General features: G+C 37.5%; 1 protein-coding gene across 4 annotated transcripts in view; it reads left to right on the top strand.

Moving 5' to 3' along the window:
* LOC127841484 (protein FAM193A-like) overlaps positions 1-18,877 on the top strand; it is a 56,160-nt gene that overhangs the window by 14,023 nt on the left and 23,260 nt on the right. For 2 of the 4 annotated variants that reach the window (XM_052370308.1, XM_052370306.1), the window contains exons 2-7: positions 6,907-7,066; positions 11,649-11,692; positions 12,970-13,062; positions 14,925-15,037; positions 17,207-17,365; positions 18,457-18,667. In XM_052370308.1, coding sequence (XP_052226268.1) covers positions 6,907-7,066; positions 11,649-11,692; positions 12,970-13,062; positions 14,925-15,037; positions 17,207-17,365; positions 18,457-18,667 — 780 coding nt within the window. Of the gene's footprint in view, positions 1-653; positions 786-6,906; positions 7,067-11,648; positions 11,693-12,969; positions 13,063-14,924; positions 15,038-17,206; positions 17,366-18,456; positions 18,668-18,877 lie in introns of those variants that run through there. The other 2 variants (XM_052370310.1, XM_052370309.1) reach the window with 2 other exon arrangements.

Raw genomic sequence — 18,877 nt, 5'->3', positions numbered from 1 at the left:
CTCACTCCTCACAGAGCAGTTGTAGATCAGGGATTATTGGATCAGTGAAAGTACCATAGCTCCCATAATAAGTGCTGTTTTAGGTATTGTAGTGGATCACAGACATGGGTATGGAAAGTCGAACGCGAACATCTTGACCAACCCTTCCACTTCCGATCAGGCATATACACATCACCCACATACAATATACTCAACACAGTACACCTCAGATCACCATCACAAGATCCAGGGCACATTAAGGTCTCATTGGCCATTGTGCACCAATTTTATTTGGATAAAAAATCTTCTTTGGCGAATACCCGGACAGCCGGGGTAAATTGGACCCAATTTGGCTCAAAATGAAATATTTTCTCCTGAAAGGTCACAACTTGGAAGACTTCGCGAAGAAGCAGGTACAACCTGTAAATAAACTCTGAAATACACACATGTGTTTGGGAAGTGGTACAAAATATAGAATTTTACATGACCTAGAAGGTTAAATTTGCAGGCTTGGGCATAAACTGGTACATGTAAATAGCATTGTGTTTTAACAAATATGAGTACCACATGCATATTCTCAATTTTACATGTTCACACATTTTTGTTGGAGATATTACGGTAGCAAGAGTATCAACAGGCATAGTGATGGTGTGTTCAGACTGCAAACCAGATTGGTGGGAAGTGTACTGGGTGCTCACCTCTGTGACCATTGAGCCATTTGTTTTGTTTTTGAAGATTTGGTTGGGAATACTTTAATGGACCTGGATTGTTGCAGCTCAGATATGATGGATTTATGTTGCATTCAGGTGAAACTCTTGGAACTAGGCAGTGTATAGTGTTGCATGCTATGTTTTTCTTATGGGTTCAATTTAGTGGTCTGTATTAAAGGGGCCGTCCAACAGATTTTGGCATGTATTAAAGCTTGTCATTAACTGCTTTAAATGCTTTATATTTATAAATTTAAACATTTGAACTAAAAATCTCCAGTAAAAAATAAGAATACAATTTAAAAAAAGAAGAAAAAACGTAAACCTCCACAGGGCTCGAACCACTGACCCCTAGAGTCATGGAAGCTTGGAATAAAATGTCTCCCGACTTTACCACTCGACCATCCACGCTAACGTCATTTACGGTGGTATTTTTAAGCTATATAAGTACAGTACAGCCAAAGCGTAACAAACGTATTTCGCGATCTGCGGCGGCAAGGCGAAACGAGTCGATGCCGCGTCAGTCGTTGAAGCCGCGTCAGTATGCGGCGGCAAGTCGCATTTCGCCGCGAAACTTCGCATCTGTCCGCCGAGGCATGCCGCGATCCGCGGCATGATGCCGAGTCGATGCGCATCATAAATAAAAAATCTTTTTAAAATTATTACTTACATGTAGTTAACAAATTTTGAAAGAACAATTATAATAATAATTAAAATCATAATAAATTTATTGTGCGCGTATTGTATTATCATATACATGTAAGCATAGTTAATGTGTCTGGCCAATTAAGTTTGTTTCCCGCCCATAGTGTATGTATTTCACACATAAACAAGGTCACGTAATTATGTTTTCGCACATACAAGTGGTCAATGCTCCAGCATATGGTGGATTTATAAATTAATTGCATGTTGATTCCGCTAATATATTTTAGCTGAGAAAATTAGCAGTTTGAAGCCACATCAATAATCAAGACGGTGACGACGTATTTGTAGTTTTGTTAATTATCAGCTTATTATAACTATTGTTTGAATATGCGTATATAAACACGTTTTATTTTGTTCCTATTATACAGTTAATATCGCTACTAATTACCCGATAATCCCGTATATTCCAGTTTTAAAGCAAATGCTGGTAAATATTTACGATACACAAACATTCTCGATATTTTCTTAAGTATCAAATACATTTTGGCATTTGTTACTATTTATAGAGATGATGAAATAACGTCTAATCGGGGCGTTTTTTTCCCCACTGAACACGCGATTTACGCCTGACGTGATGTTCATGTATTTATACAACACAAAATACACCCAAACTTTCCAAACGACGTTCTACATGTCTGCATAATTTTCGCGCGCTTTTTATGAAACAAAGGATATTTTAGCACTGTTTATTTGACGCTAGAATTCGCCAAAGGACGCATTAGCATTAAAATTCGGATGTGTGTTTCGGATTACAATTTTAATAATGATAATCGAACGAAACATAAACAGTTGCGCGTAATTAATTCTACGCTACACATACATGTATGTACATGTAGGTGGATATCTTTTCACTCGATCCGCCGCGTATGTATGCGGCGGATTTACTCCGCGAAAGTACGCGAGGTTAATACAGATTCGGCGTCGTTGCGCGGATCGATGCCCAGTGCCACGGCGATACGCCGCGTGAACACACGATTCGGCCGCCGTGGACTAATAATCTGGCCGTGGCGTAGCCGCGGATTTTGTTTGTGCCGCTTTGGCTGTACTGTAATCCTCGTAGTTTCCCAAAATATCGATTCGCGTCGAACGACGCTTTAATCTGTTGGGCAGTCCCTTTAATAAGACTTTTGCTGTGTATAAAATGTCAATAGACCGAGACTGTAGATACCTGTTGATGCACAAACTTGAGTTCAGCTGGTGCCAAGAATGTACATATTACCTAATTCAGTGTGCCAGCTAGACCTTAACGTAGGGACACAGTGCCATGCCACCCCAAGGTCCTATCCTGCCCCCTTGGACCCCCACCATACTCTTATGTGATCTGATGACATTATTTATATTATACAGAAAATGTTATTAGAATTTTCTATAAAAAAAACAACAACATAAAAGCCGAAAGCGTCGTCCGGGGACAACTCTTTCACAGAACAAGGCTCAATTAAATTTTCGCAGTGAATGTAGTTTTAGTTTTTACATAAATAACCCATGAAATATTTAAAATATGCACCATGGATAATACTATTGTGTGTGTCCGTTGAAGTGCCCTGTTGAGTAATTAGCAATTTTCCTTTTTTAAATCCAAGCTGGAGCACAACTATTATGCTTATGAGTACGATTATTGTGTACCAAAAACCAAACATCTGTGATAATGGTGACAGCTATTTACTCGACTACATGTATGCTATTATGATAATAAAACCTATTTCCATGTTGAAATTGTTAAACTGACAATGAGCCATTCGTTGGTCTTTGTAAAAATATTTGTTGAATGTAAATAAGTGATCACTAGTTGTGGAGACCACATGTACATGCAGTATGCTAGTGTTGTTCATATGTACAGTTGGTGTTAGTCATATGGTCAATGTGTCACGCAGTAAGTGATCTTGAGTGTCAATACTTGAGTTCTACATTCAGGCCATTCCATAATTAATCAGCCATGCTGTACTAACAGATTAATCCAAACGCACTTTGACGCATTTGAAGTCCTTTAGAAAATCAAACTAAATTTAAGTCCTTTCTTTATATATATATATACAAGTTTGAAAGGCTTCATTTCCAACCCTTAGATACTGATGAGTAGCAAGCAGCATAAAACCTGAACAGACTGCGAGTTACTCGCAGGCTGTTCTGGTTTTATGCTGTTTGCACATAGCCATTTCACTTTGCTTCTAAGTGGGAAAGGGTTAACAAGTGTAAACTGCACAGCAAATTTAAATAATACATGTTTAATCAATGACATGTCAACTTTAATGCACCGATATATTATTGGATATCAGACTACCTTGGTCACAATAGGTTAGTTATCATTCATTATAGAAATTTAATTGGATTTGTTGTTCATGAAAATAAAATGAGGATTGCATGTCATGTATCTAGATTTGTACAGTTTATAGAACAAACTCAGCATTCTCGGATGGCATGTCAGTGTGTATTGGCATACAGATGGGGCCCAATATCTCAATTTGAATATAAATGGTCACAAAGTGCTATGGGCCAGAATGCTTATGAACAAATGCGTTAGTGTTGAACTCTTTCCCCCATAAGAAACAAAGTGAAAATGGCTATGTGCAAACAGCATAAAATCAGAACAGCCTACGAGTAACTGGCAGTCTGTTCAGGTTTTATGCTGTTTTTTGCTCATCAGTATCTAAGAGTTGGAAATGAAGCCTTTAAAACATAATTTAGTAAGAAAGGTCTTTAATTAAATTAACCTTTCTGGGGGACTACAAATGCATCAAAATATGTATCTAAGTGGTAAAGGGAAACAGGTGTTTCAATTGAAGAAAAGTCCTGCTATAAGCTGTAAGCATTTTTCAAAGTTCTCACTATTGGCTCCTCTAAATTGTCTGTCTTGTATCATTTTGATGCAAATGTTGTCAGAAAACTAAGTCAATACTATCTTCTATATAGTAAGTGTTATAATGCTTAGTATTTTTGGCTTTAATCAGTGAAATGTATTCCAAGAAATATTTACAGATAATTTTTCTAGTATGCACACACAAAATAACTTCATTATTTTGATCTCTGAAAATTTCTTTGCACCTCCAGGGCTTTTTTTCCTTGTTTGGGACCCGCCGAAAATTGGCCCTTTCCCCTCGAATTTTCCCACCCTCAGCAGATAAATTTCTCCCCAGACTTAAATTTTTTCCCCTAAAAAAATAAAGATTTTTTTTTTCTTGTACTTTAAATACATAAGTTAACCTGATCCAGTGTAGAAAATTTAGCATATTGCATAATTAAATTATCTGTTTCCTTGAATTTGTTTTAAAAACAGCAAAATGTTATATTGATTAATTAAGACTTTCCTTATTTTCCCCAAAATCCGGTGTTTCGCGTGATTTTTTTCCCCAAAATCAGGCATTTCGCGTGATTTTTTTTCCCCTAAAAAAAGGCCAGGCCTTTTCCCCCAAATCAGATAAAAAACCCTGACCTCTGAACATTTCAAGCACAGGGTCATTTGACTCGTTTTAAAATCAATTGAAATCCTTAGGGAAATTTTGCAATACTTAAGAACAAAAACTACAAACTGCAAAGCTGAAAAAATATACTTAGCAGAATGTATGAATTTCCAGTTGGTGTTAGTGTTAATTAACCCACTGTGTTACATATGTAAGGCACATGGCATGCAGGGATTGTATGTATTACTGTGGCACCTTGCCATCTCATGATTACAGGCATTGTTCCTATATCTTTGCCTGAAGGATCAATGATGCAAAATACCCTGTTTGAGCAGTGTTTTTTCATCATTTTGGGAATGGGAAAAATCACGGTGTTTTGACCAAAATTGGGAAATTATTGTTTTTTTGTTAGTTGTTTTGCTAACAAATGCTTCAAAAATGAGAATAAAAGTGTTTTAAATATTATATTTAGTAAGTTGCAACTTGTAGAGCTGTATGTGAGATGAACTAATTTTTTTATTTTTTTGGGGGGGGAAATCTTCAATTGGGAATTAATTATTAGGTCCCATTTTTGAAAAAAATATACTATTTATTGGAAATGGGTCCGGTTTTGAATGAAAAAACCTACCGCATACTGAATTGCTAGTATGAAGAGTCTGCATGTACTGAGTATTCATTTGAAGTTGTGCATTTGGGCCTAAAAATTACTTAAGAATTGAATAGCATTTTTCTGCATTTCATCGGTGTATGAACTGTCGGGAAAATTACGCCTAATTTGCATAAACGCCGATGGGGTTTATGCATAAATTAGGTGTTTTTTTCCCGACAGTTCATACACTGATGAAATGCAGAAAAATGCTTTTCAATTCTTATAATTACAACACAAAATGATCTTAAAGCTGAAATTCTATCGTGGTAAGGATCATAATAGTCCTTTTTAATCTAGCGTATGAATCTATTTTCAGTTTCGGTTTCATCTCCGTCAAACGGTTATATCGTTAAAGTTTGCGCAAAAATATAATGTCATTATGCTATTGACCAATAAAAACAACGCCATTAAGTTTCGCACAAAACATAACGTCATTTTGGCAACTTGTTTATGACCAGAAAGTAGCGCCATGAATATTCATGTCTAAATTTGCATGGGTTTATCGGAAAATGAAAAACCGGTCAAGTGAACAAATTATCCAATCAGATTTCAGCATTCATATGAATGTGACAGAAGTTGTAATTATTTAAATGTGACCAGTTATGGAAGTGCCTTACCTCTGAGAAGGTGTGGTGCTTTCCTTAGTTGTTTTGGACCAAGAACAATAACATACCATTACTAACAGGGACCAAACAAAGTAATCGCAGTCTGTTCAGGTTTTATAGTGTTTGCTGCTCATCAGTATCTGAGGGTTAGAAATGAAGCCATTAAAACTTGAATTTAGTAAGAAAGGTCTTTAATAAGATGTAATTTTCTAAAGGACTAAAAATGCTTGAAAATACATATCCAAGTGGTAAAGGGTTAACTCTTTCAGTGCGGGAACCGAATTTTGAAGGCCTGTGCAAACAGTTTGGATCCAGATGAGACGCCACAGAACATGGCGTCTCATCAGGATCCAAACTGTTTGCTATTCTGATAGTATTCTTTAAAAAAAATCAAAGAAAATGCTAATTTAAGAAATTCAGCAGACGACAAATTTCCCAGCATGCAAAGGGTTAAGCTTAGTTTTCCCAGATCAAAGCTCCAATTTATTTGTTTTGAGTAAACCAGCCCCCACTTTAATGTCCAGTAAACCAGCCCCCACTTTAATGTCCAGTAAACCAGCCCCCACTTTAATGTCCAGTAAACCAGCCCCCACTTTAATGTCCAGTAAACCAGCCCCCACTTTAATGTCCAGTAAACCAGCCCCCACTTTAATGTCCAGTAAACCAGCCCCCACTTTAATGTCCAGTAAACCAGCCCCCACTTTAATGTTGTCCAGTAAACCAGCCCCCACTTTAATGTCCAGTAAACCAGCCCCACTTTAATGTCCAGTAAACCAGCCCCCACTTTAATGTCCAGTAAACCAGCCCCCACTTTAATGTTCAGTAAACCAGCCCCCACTTTAATGTCCTGTTATTGTGTTCAGATGATGAGGAAGCTGGAGAAGTTGATGGATGCTGATGATGAGACGGCCCTCAAGATGCTGTCTCTGTCGCGGGGCACCAACCCTTTCCTGGACCGGGAACGCTGTCTGCTATGTAACTGTGAACGCGAGGACCCTCCGGAGGCCGAGGCTATCAGAGCTGGTACGCAGTGTGTGTGTTCAGAGGTTATAAGTCCCCATGCCCTAGGCTGCATTTGAAATTTTCTGTATAACCCCCAGGTGGTATAGTGCTCACAGATTGTGTAATACTTAAGCTCACTGGATGCAGTTCAAATCGTCCAACTTTCAATATTAATTTGACTTCACATTTTTTCAGTTTTCAGTTAAACTTCTAAAAACACATCATTTAGCCCCAGAAAAATTGCTTTTATGTGTCTGGTATGATTGTTATGGTTCATGAGTTTTCATGCATAATTATTTTGACAAAAATTAATGTGTACAGTACAGGCACCTTGTACTTAAACAAAAACGCCTTCCCGCGGTGTTCACTTTTCCCGATGGGTGACATTTCGCGGGGGCGGACACGCTACTGACCGCGGTGTTCGGCGAACACCCGAAATCGAAGCAATTGCACACTATCATTAACGGGAACACCCGTGATCACCGGGATGCTGCACAGCCACTGTAAACACCTGTCTGTGAGAGTCATTCACGCGTTTTAAATGTATATGTACAAAGGAGAATCATATACAGTAGATTCCACTTAATTGAATATTGGATAATCAAATTATTCGGTTAATTGAATAGATATTGAAAACACCAAACCATTTGTATCTCTTCCCATTCTAGAAACTCCACATATTCTGATAGGAAATATGGCGTATTTCGGTTAATTGAATAGCCAATTTTCTATTGCACACTATAATCCACACTATAATCCAGCAAAGAATGTCATAAATCTCCAAGGATACGCATCGTATCGAAGATTTTGACAGACACGCTCAATCGACTGCCTTTGTTTTCATTTCACACCATGCATGTATGCAGCGTCTGTCAAGCATCACGTGACTAACAGATGTAGTATGCGAGCAAGTACAATGCAAACACTGGAGTCTCCGGCGTGCAGTCAGGTGCAAACTTTCGAATGCAAACTGTCGAGTAACACACTTCAACAGTTTGTTGTCGCTTAGAAACAATTAAAGAGCTGGTTGCTGATTAGAAACAAACTGTTGACGTGTCGTGCTCGACAGTTTGCAATAGGTGATGGAATGTTACACTTTATTCTCAGTTCGTGTATATAAACCTACACAAATGCGTCACAGTAAATCATATCAAAACATGATGTCGAACAATCGAAAACGCGCACATTTGTAAAAACATAGCAGTCTTAACACTGCTGATCATGTTTTCACAATAACCAAAATTAAATCCAGTACAGGCCTTGAAGAATCCACTCGACTGCTCGCATATGCGAGTGAGGTTGACGGTCGGGCGAGTAAAGTTTTTTAAATACTTGACCGACCTCGTGAGTGCTGTTTTTCAAGTTGAGAAATATAAATTCAGTTCCAGAACTCCTGTTACATCGATACAAATTGCGAACAATTTTTCAAATGAACAAAAAATAGGTTTAGTACACAAAGAAACTGCACATTCGTTTTGACAATGAAAAATAACGTTACGGGCACAGTAAAAATAATTCTCGAAATCGGCTGCGCTCTTTTTGTAGGTGTCAGTGATCTTAGCTAATCGAGTAAAAGTTTAAAAAAAAAAGTTAAATATATTGGTCATTCCGTGAAGAATAAAATTTCATTTTAATGTAAATATCAATAAAAAAAATAATACATAACTGGTTAATTATAATTCTTCTTATATTTAATTAAAAATAAACAGAAACAATAATTATTAATAAACAGAATAATTCGTGATCAGAAGCCTAAGGTAAAAGTTCGTCTGAAATATTAAAACTCGGCATGGAAAAGGTTCTATTTTAAAATATCTGCAAGGTGGTGGAGACAGGGAACAGAAAGAAAGGTCATCAAAACGAGAAGCGAAAAGTATTGAGAAAAGGAAACAGGTGCAGAAATCGTAAGGAAAGCAAATAAAATCCATCAGATAATGTAGTTAATTTGTTTGCAGTTTAGTGTCACTATGTTACGTAGGTCAAAAAGGTTCTGGTTGATCATAACTATAACTATAGATATATATTTTCTAAATGCAGGGCGAGTAAATTAAAGTGAAGGACGAGTGGATTGTCAGGCCTACTCGCCCTGCAGGGCGAGTGGCTCTGGAAAAATTCTTCAAAGCCTGCAGTACTGACCAGATTTTCCGGTAAATCAGTACACAGTACATTATCTGTTTCAATACTAAACTACCTGAAAGAGCGTAACGTCAAAGATACTGCATTCTCCACGCTACAAAGTTTTCCTTCGACAGTGTATATACACCCACTCTAATTTTCGTGCGCTTTTTACCAAGACAATACATGAGCAATAGATGTTGCTAGCGTAAGCGTTGGGTAAGCAATAAAATGAAAATGGGAAAAATCATTACACGCACCGTATGGCGTGACATTGTACATTGCTGCATAGTTTTCGCTAGCTTTTTGTTGGGTTGCAAAGAAAATACATGTGGACGTTTTATTGAAAGATAGAAAGTGTGTTTTGGATTACAAAATTTGTTTTCTCATTTGGGAATTCAAAAAAACATTTATATTATATTTATAATGGATTCAATATTAAATTCCAATATTAACTTTCTTTAAACGCTTAACTTGTCGAAACGATGTTTTGATTATGCATGAAAAGCACAATTTCCAGGATGATTACACCCGGTTAGTGATAACATTGGAAATATAACTGATTCCGCATAACTGACTACTTCGGATAATTGAATATTCGGACGTGACAAATGGGCTATTCAATTAAGCGATATCTACTGTACTACATGTAAATATTATATGTATGTGCACATGTATGCGTACTTAAAATCGGACAGTACATAATGTCAGAAACGTAAATAAAGGGTTTAGATGATCCATACTATTGACTCTTATGGTGTTAATCAATTCATTTGCCCTTTTTAACAACAAATACAGAGTTTTAAAGAAATCAAGAGAGTATTAAATCATTTATTTACTTGTGTATGACTTTAAGTACTGTCCGAATTTACGTATTGCAATCTTATGTTATGACACTTGTGTGCAGTCAGTATACAAATTACAATTCAATAATTATTTCAATAATGAAGGAACTGACACAGCGTAACGGTAATGATACAGCGTAAATTATATTTTATTAAGAGGAAATGTCAATGCCAAATAATTCTTGAGATACCCCGGTACTTTAGTTGAAATTCGCAACATAACTTTAAATGGAAATTCAATTATCTCAATGTTGTATACCCGCTACGAAATTTTTATTTACAAATAAATACACCCACGCTAATTTTCGCGCGTTTTTTATCTGGACAAAGTAATTCATTTATTTCATGTAGAATTTGTAACCTTGAATAGCCGATGCGTGCAAACCGGGTCAGATGATTTACGCATGTCGCAATACAACGGTCCTGATTGGGAGATTATTTCATCATATCTTTAAATAGAATAAAATGCCGAAATTCATTTGACACTTCGAAAATTTCAAATGTTTGTGTTTATGACTCTTATCGTCTATATTACCCACACATAATTTGATTTTAAAAATGGTAATCGGGCATATATGGGATTATCAAGTAATGCATAAAGATGGGAAAAGTAGCATGTATGTAATTGAGACAGTTGACACATATGTATCGGAGAATCCAGAGAATCGGGATGATACGATTACTACAATCAGTTATGAGTTCTCCATGGCTTCAAACTGTTAATTGAATAATCAAACACTCAATTAAGTGACTCCTCCAGGTGCGGGATCCTACAGCTAATTGCAAACGCGGTTATCCTTTATGCACGGCATTTAAAAAGACAGAAAACACTGTCATGAGCATGGGTGTGAAATACATTATTCATTATCACTTCTAAATGAAAGGGATCAAAACAATACATTTATGTTCAATTATTTTATTTTAAGCGAACACAGTGAACACCGCAGTAGATATTATGGGTCCGCGATGATTCTCGGTGTTCGCCTTATGACAAACGGCTCCAGCGACATATGATCTGAACACCCATCGCGGGGTTCATAATAGTAAGCGAACACAGTGAGATGAACACCGCGGCGAGTGGCGTTTGTTTAAGTATACAGTGCCTGTACTGTAATTGTTGTTTGAAGTCACTGTCATTTGCTTATATTCAAATATATGCTAAAATGAATAATCTTGACTCGTGCCTCTTATTTTTTCACCATTTTGGGAATGGGGTTGGGTCTCTTAGAATTGGGAAATGTCGCGTCTTTTTGACAAAGATTGGGAAATTAATGTTGTTGATTTTATACTTATTAATACTTAAACATTTATAATAAAAGTGATTTTAATATTATATTTTCAAAGGTTCAACTTATAGAGCTGGATTTGGAGATAATTGACATGTTTAGACTTCTTTTTTTTCTCTTTTTGAAACCTTAAATTGGGAATTTGTACGTCCCATTTGGAAAAAATATAAAAAATTTACCACTGGGAATGTGTCCCCCTAATTTGAAGGAAGAACACTGCATGCTTATATTTTGTTCTTCATGTGTGCTTGTAACAGTAGACATGTATTGCACAATAACTGATTAGTCTTGTATTGGTCTCGTTACGCCAGCTCATGAATCATGAATGAACTCACTGCCTGACTGTTGCTGTTTCAGAGTCCTCGGCCAAACAGACCAGTCCTATCAGTCCCATGACTCAGGTTTGACATCTCTTATTGATTATTGTTTATTGAGCCAACTAGATGTCTGTTTGACTCATGCACTTGTTTGTGAAGTCTTATTTTATACATTTGTAAGAGCACTATTGAATCATTTGAAGTTCATTTTGAACAGTTCATTTAAAATATAGTACAGCATAATTTAGAACAGTTCATATATAAGCTAGTACAGCATATTGCTGCATAATTTATAAGTTGTTCTCAATATTTAATATTTGGATTATATAATACTTGTAACTTACAAAGGTCAAGTGACATCTCCTCTAATGTCTTATTAGTAAAGCAATTATCGTTCTGACTTCAATTTTTAACCAAAAAATATTGTATTACCAGTTTATTTCATTAAAATGCAGTGTACAAATCTATGATCATACGCAATGTGAAAAGTATATGTTTAAATGCACTATATTGATTCATATTAACTCATTATGAAAGCTTTACTGTTATCTTTTCATAATGTGAGTATATTGCAATTAGCATATTCTTCAAGATGTTGTATTCCTCATGTTTTATTCATGCCCAATGTTTGCCTTGATATCCTGTCTCTGATTTAATGCAGAATTATCAATCTAAATAGTATGCGTTATTTCCTGTTTTCATGAAAACATTGTACACAGTATTGTACACTGGGGATTAATGTATGTCAATCTATCATACACACAAATTATTGGTTTTTCACTAGAGTTTAAATGTAAGATTACCCCCTCCCCCCCATACACACAAGTATTCTTCTGACAATAGGGTTTCACTGTTGGTCAATCCCTGATGCATGCAAGTCTTTGTTTATCACTAGGGTTAACCCTTTGCATGCTGGGAAATTTGTCGTCTGCTAAAATGTCGTCTGCTGAATTTGTGAAATAAGCATTTTCTTCATTTTTTTAAAGAATACTATCAGAATAGCAAACAGTTTGGATCCAGATGAGACGCCACATTCTGTGGGGTCTCATCTGGATCCAAACTGTTTGCAAAGGCCTTTAAAATTCGGTTCCCGCACTGAAAGGGTTAAAATGAAGGTCAAATTCAGGACAATATGAGTTCTACTTTATAGCTCGGGATTAGATATAGGTCAATCCACAGTACTGACAAGTCTTTGTTTATCACTAGGGTTGAAATGTAGGTCAAACCCCAATACACACAAGTCTTTGTTTATCACTAGGGTTAAAATGTAGGTCAAGCCTCGATACACATAATTCTTTGTTTATCACTAGGGTTGAAATGTAGGTCAAGCCTAGATACACACAAGTCTTTGTTTATCCCAGGGTTCCTGTCTACAGTTCCCTCCGTTGTGGGTGTGCCCGGTCTGTCGCAAGGCAGCTGACCAAGAGATGGACAAGAAACAAGTGCCGATATTCGTAAGCTCTCACCATTTGATGCTGTGTTCACCATGATAATAAACAGAGTAATATCCTACGACTTGAGACCACACCATCTTCCAAAATGTGTTAACCAGGCCCGGATTTCTAAGCAAACCTTAAGCCTTTCAAACATAATTAAGTGAAACTATCTTTGTATGCCCCGTTTCGAAGAAGAGGGGTTATATTGTTTTGCACATGTCGGTCAGTCGGTCCATCCACCAGATGGTTTCCGGATGATAACTCAAGAACGCTTAGACTTAGGATCATGAAAATTAATAGGTACATTCATCATGACTGGCAGAGGACCCCTATTGATTTTAAGGTCACTAGGTCAAAGGTCAAGGTCACAGTGACTGGAAATAGTAAAATGGTTTCCGGATTATAACTCAAGAATGCTTATGCCTAGGATCATGAAACTTCATAGATACATTGATCATGACTGGCAGATGACCCCTATTGATTTTCAGGTCACTAGGTCAAAGATCAAGGTCACAGTGACTGAAACAGTAAAATGGTTTCCGGATGATGACTCAAGAATGCTTACGCATAGGATCATGAAACTTCATAGGTTCATTGATCATGACTGGCAGATGACCCCTATTAATTTTCAGGTCACTATGTCAAAGGTCAAGGTCACAGTGACTCGAAACAGTAAAATGGTTTCCGGATGATAACTCAAGAATGCTTACGCTTAGGATCATGAAACTTCATAGGAACATTGATTATGACTGGCTGATGACCCCTATTGATTGTCAGGTCACTAGGTCAAAGGTCAAGGTCACAGTGACTCGAAACAGTAAAATGGTTTCCCGATGATAACTCAAGAATGCTTACGCCTAGGATCATGAAACTTCATAGGTACATTGATAATGACTGGCAGATGACCCCTATTAATTTTCAGGTCACTACGTCAAAGGTCAAGGTCACAGTGACTCGAAATAGTAAAATGGTTTCTGGATGATAACTCAAGAATGCTTACGGCTAGGATCATGAAACTTCATAGGTACATTGATCATGACAGGCAGATGACCACTATTAATTTTTAGGTGACTTGGTCAAAGGTCAAGTTCACAGTGACTCGAAACAGTAAAATGGTTTACTGATGATAACCCAAAAATAATTAAGCCTAGGACCATGAAACTTCATAGGTACATTGATCATGACTGGCAGATGACCCATATTGATTTTCAGGTCACCAGGTCAAAGGTCAAGGTAACAGTGACAAAAAATGCATTCACACAATGGCTGCCACTACAACTGACAGCCCATATGGGGGCATGCATGTTTTACAAACAGCCCTTGTTTATATTGCCATTTATGTGCAAAATTGTAGTTTTAAAACTAGTATTATTTGAAAATTATAACTGAATTTGACAGAATAAATACTCATTTGAACAATACCAATCACTGTAAACAAGTTAAATTAATCAATGAAATAGGTTATTTAAGCTAGTTGTTCTTGAGCGTGGCTGTACTAGTTTTGAGAAATCTGGGCCAGGTTTTCAACTAAGTATACACTATTTTGGCAGGTTGGCACGCTTGCAGTGTTAAAAATGTGGCTTGTTGTAGATAACTTAAGTTCGCAATGACAAATCATAATTAGACTTGGGATATTACAAGCTTGCATCTAGACCTTTACAGGCTTGGAGGGTCCATTCCACGGTCACTGAAAAGTAATCACTTTTCGCTTTTATGTTTTTTGTTTCAAGAAAGTCTTATCTTAGCAAAAATCCAGTATATGTGGAAAGTGTTGGCTCTAATTAGCCTGTGCGAAATGCACAGTCTTATCTGGGACAACACTTTATGCACATGCATTAAACCCCCTTTTCACAGTTCACGGCTCATATGTATAAATGCAGGATCCAGAAGCAGACGCCTTCCTACCGGACATCAGTATCAAGTCTGGCTCTGAACCAACCACCCCTAATGGCAGTATTTGTAACTGTGAAGCCTGCACTGAGCGAAGGTACATGTTAGTATTCACAATTTTATGGGTAGGAATGTTTCTAGCCACCTATTCATTAATATTTATTTACTCTCGCTCAATTCGGAGGGATAAATAATTGGCTTTGTTCGTCCATCCTGCACTGAGCGAAGGTACATGTTAGTATTCACAATTTTATGGGTAGGAATGTTTCTAGCCACCTATTCATTAATATTTATTTACCCTCGCCAAAGCTGGAGGGATATAGAATTGGCTTTGTCCGTCTGTCCTGCACTGAGCGAAGGTACATGTTAGTATTGACACTTTCATGGGTAAGAATGTTTGTATAAGTCTTGCTTGAGTTTAGAAGTTACTCAGTTAGCTCACCCAAGCACAAAGTGCTGAAGGTGAGCTATTGTGATTCCCAATGTCCGCCATCGTGTGTATTGTATTGTCAAATTGCAGCTCTTACTACTTTAGATTTTTTTATCAAATGTTGATGAAACGTGGTCCAGAATCTGAATGTTTATCTGGGTAATCTCTGGGCCAAGTTGTAATCTGGGCAAACCCGGTCAAGTGTGTTTCAAAACTAAGTTAAAGATTATTTTGTTAACAACTTGCTACTACTGAAAGTTCTAGTAAGAATATGATTCAATGGTCCTCCAACTACTGGAACTCGTACTCCTTCTTTTAAGCTAAATGATTTCAACACCCAATACTTGACGGCTAAGCCTCTCTGATATTTAACCCTTTCCCCATCAGAAGCAAAGTGAAAATGGCTTTTGCAAACAGCATACAACCAGAACAGCCTGTAACTGGCAGTTTGTAAAGGTTTTATGCTGTTTGCTGCTCATCAGAATCTAAGGGTTGAAAATGAAGCCTTTAAAACTTGAATTTAGTACGAAAGGTCTTTAATTAAATTTAACTTTCTAAGGGACTACAAATGCGTAAAAATTCGTTTCTAAGTGGTAAAGGGTTAAATACTTATCTAAGTGGTAAAGGGTTAAATATGTACATAAGTGGTAAAGGGTTAAATACATTTCTAAGTGGTTAAGTTTTAATATGTTTGTAAGTGGTAAAGGGTTAAATACGTATCTAAGTGGTAAAGAGTAAAGCCATGACTATGGCTGCTCAAACCTCATTGGTGTCCTGTGTTTACAGAATGATAGAGAGGGAGCATGCTATGATTATGGCTGTTGAACCCTTATTGGTGTCCTGTGTTTACAGAATGATAGAGAAGCAGCATACTATGATTATGGCTGTTGAAGCCTCATTGGTGTCCTGTGTTTACAGAATGATAGAGATGGAGCATGCTATGATTATGGCTGTTGAACCCTTATTGGTGTCCTGTGTTTACAGAATGATAGAGACGGAGCATGCTATGATTATGGCTGTTGAACCCTCATTGGTGTCCTGTGTTTACAGAATGATAGAGAGGGAGCATACTATGATTATGGCTGTTGAACCCTCATTGGTGTCCTGTGTTTACAGAATGATAGAGAGGGAGCATGCTATGACTATGGCTGTTGAACCCTTATTGGTGTCCTGTGCTTACAGAATGATAGAGATGGAGCATGCTATGATTATGGCTGTTGAACCCTCATTGGTGTCCTGTGTTTACAGAATGATAGAGACGGAGCATGCTATGATTATGGCTGTTGAACCCTCATTGGTGTCCTGTGTTTACAGAATGATAGAGAGGCAGCATGCTATGATTATGGCTGTTGAAGCCTCAATGGTGTCCTGTGTTTACAGAATGATAGAGATGGAGCATGCTATGATTATGGCTGTTGAACCCTCATTGGTGTCCTGTGTTTACAGAATGATAGAGACGGAGCATGCTATGACTATGGCTGTTGAACCCTCATTGGTGTCCTGTGTTTACAGAATGATAGAGATGGAGCATGCTATGATTATGGCTGTTGAACCCTCATTGGTGTCCTGTGTTTACAGAATGATAGAGACGGAGCATGCTATGATTATGGCTGTTGAACCCTCATTGGTGTCCTGTGTTTACAGAATGATAGAGAAGCAGCATACTGTGATTATGGCTGTTGAACCCTTATTGGTGTCCTGTGTTTACAGAATGATAGAGAAGCAGCATGCTATGATTATGGCTGTTGAACCCTCATTGGTGTCCTGTGTTTACAGAATGATAGAGACGGAGCATACTATGATTATGGCTGTTGAACCCTCATTGGGGTCCTGTGTTTACAGAATGATAGAGACGGAGCATGAGCAGGAGACGGCAGAGCTGCAGCAGTGCTGGACTGAGCTAAGGAAGATTGTGAGACGTCTCTATAGCACCCGGGACGACACTGGGAAGACCGAGGACTTCAACATCAATGACGTGCCCATCACAGACCTCGTCCATAAGTATGTATTCAAAAACTCACACAAATTATTGTGGTTTGCTTTTCTGTTAGGATAAATTTCTGAAACTTTTTTTGCTGCTTGACTTTATAGCAACTATTAGGTAACATGCAAGGGATGTGGAAATGAGAGGTTTACATTGAGGAAACAAATTTTGTTGAAGCAATCATCATTTTGCTGATATTTTGTGTGTGTGTGTATAGAAATGTATTAGATGATTTCTTTGCAGTTAAACTTTTCCCAGTTGATGGATAAATTTGTATAAATATAAAATTATTTATGACATGTTCCTAAAATGGCTATTTAAACACCAGGAACATGATAAAATACTGTAAATTTTTGGTAATGTGTATGGAAGACACCCAGTGTTGTTTTTTTTTTCACCATTTTGAGGAATATGGCTGGGTTGTTTTTGAAAGGGAAATATGGCATCATTTGACTAAAAAGGGGTTATAAATGTTGTTGATTTTATGCTCACAAATACTTAAACAATGATAATAAAAGTGTTTTCAATATTATATTTTCTAAGGTTCAACTTACAGAACTGGATTTGGAGATGAATTACATATTAAGACTTATTTTAAAAAATATAATATTTTTGGAGACCTTTAATTGGGAATTTTTAGATCCAATTTGGGAAAAATGTATACTTTTTGCGATTGGGAATGGGTCCCACAACCAGACCCAAATTTGAAAGAAAAACAACACTGGACACCAGTCTACAAACAACACTGGATACCAGTCTACAAACAACACTGGACACCAGTCTACAAACAACACTGGACACCAGTCTACAAACAACACTGGACACCAGTCTACAAACAACACTGGACACCAGTCTACAAACAACACTGGACACCAGTCTACAAACAACACTGGACACCAGTCTACATAGGGACCGTGCTCTTTAATGCATGTGAGTAAAGTGTCGTCCCAGATTAGCCTGTGCAGTCTGCACAGGCTAATCAGGTACGACACTTTCCGCCTAAGCTGGATTTTTGCTTAAAATAGACTTTCTTATATTAGAAAATATTATTAAAGGGGACAGGCTAATTTGGGATAACAGTTTACGCACACGGCCTATTATTTTCCAGACTATGCAGCCGTGATCCCCACCAGTTGTTTCTGCGACTGGAATCACAGGTGCGAGAGTTTGTGATAGAAGTCAAGGTGAAATTGCTGAAACAACTCAGTACAGGCTTCAAAACCCCGCCCCAGGCCAAGAAGTTCATCTCGTTGATGTTGGATGAGTACACGCATCTATGCAGGGTGGCCAGGAAAATGTCTGGCCTTCTCAAAGAACTGGTAGGTCCACTGTAAAATCATACACTGTATATTGCATAATCATGCAATATGCTCAATTGTGTGTTGGGGGGGGGGGGGATTTCTCCTACATTTATATGGGCGGTGCTCTGTGAAAAAGGTCGCTCTGGCTAATCTGGGACGACACTTTCCCCATTAGCTAGATTTTTGCTAAAAAGAGACTATTGAAATGATGCGGAAAGTGTCGTCCCT

This window comes from Dreissena polymorpha, chromosome 8, assembly GCF_020536995.1.
Source record: "Dreissena polymorpha isolate Duluth1 chromosome 8, UMN_Dpol_1.0, whole genome shotgun sequence".
Taxonomy (NCBI): domain Eukaryota; kingdom Metazoa; phylum Mollusca; class Bivalvia; order Myida; family Dreissenidae; genus Dreissena; species Dreissena polymorpha.
Note: the sequence above shows the minus strand (reverse complement) of the source record. Positions and strands in the feature narration are given on the sequence as shown.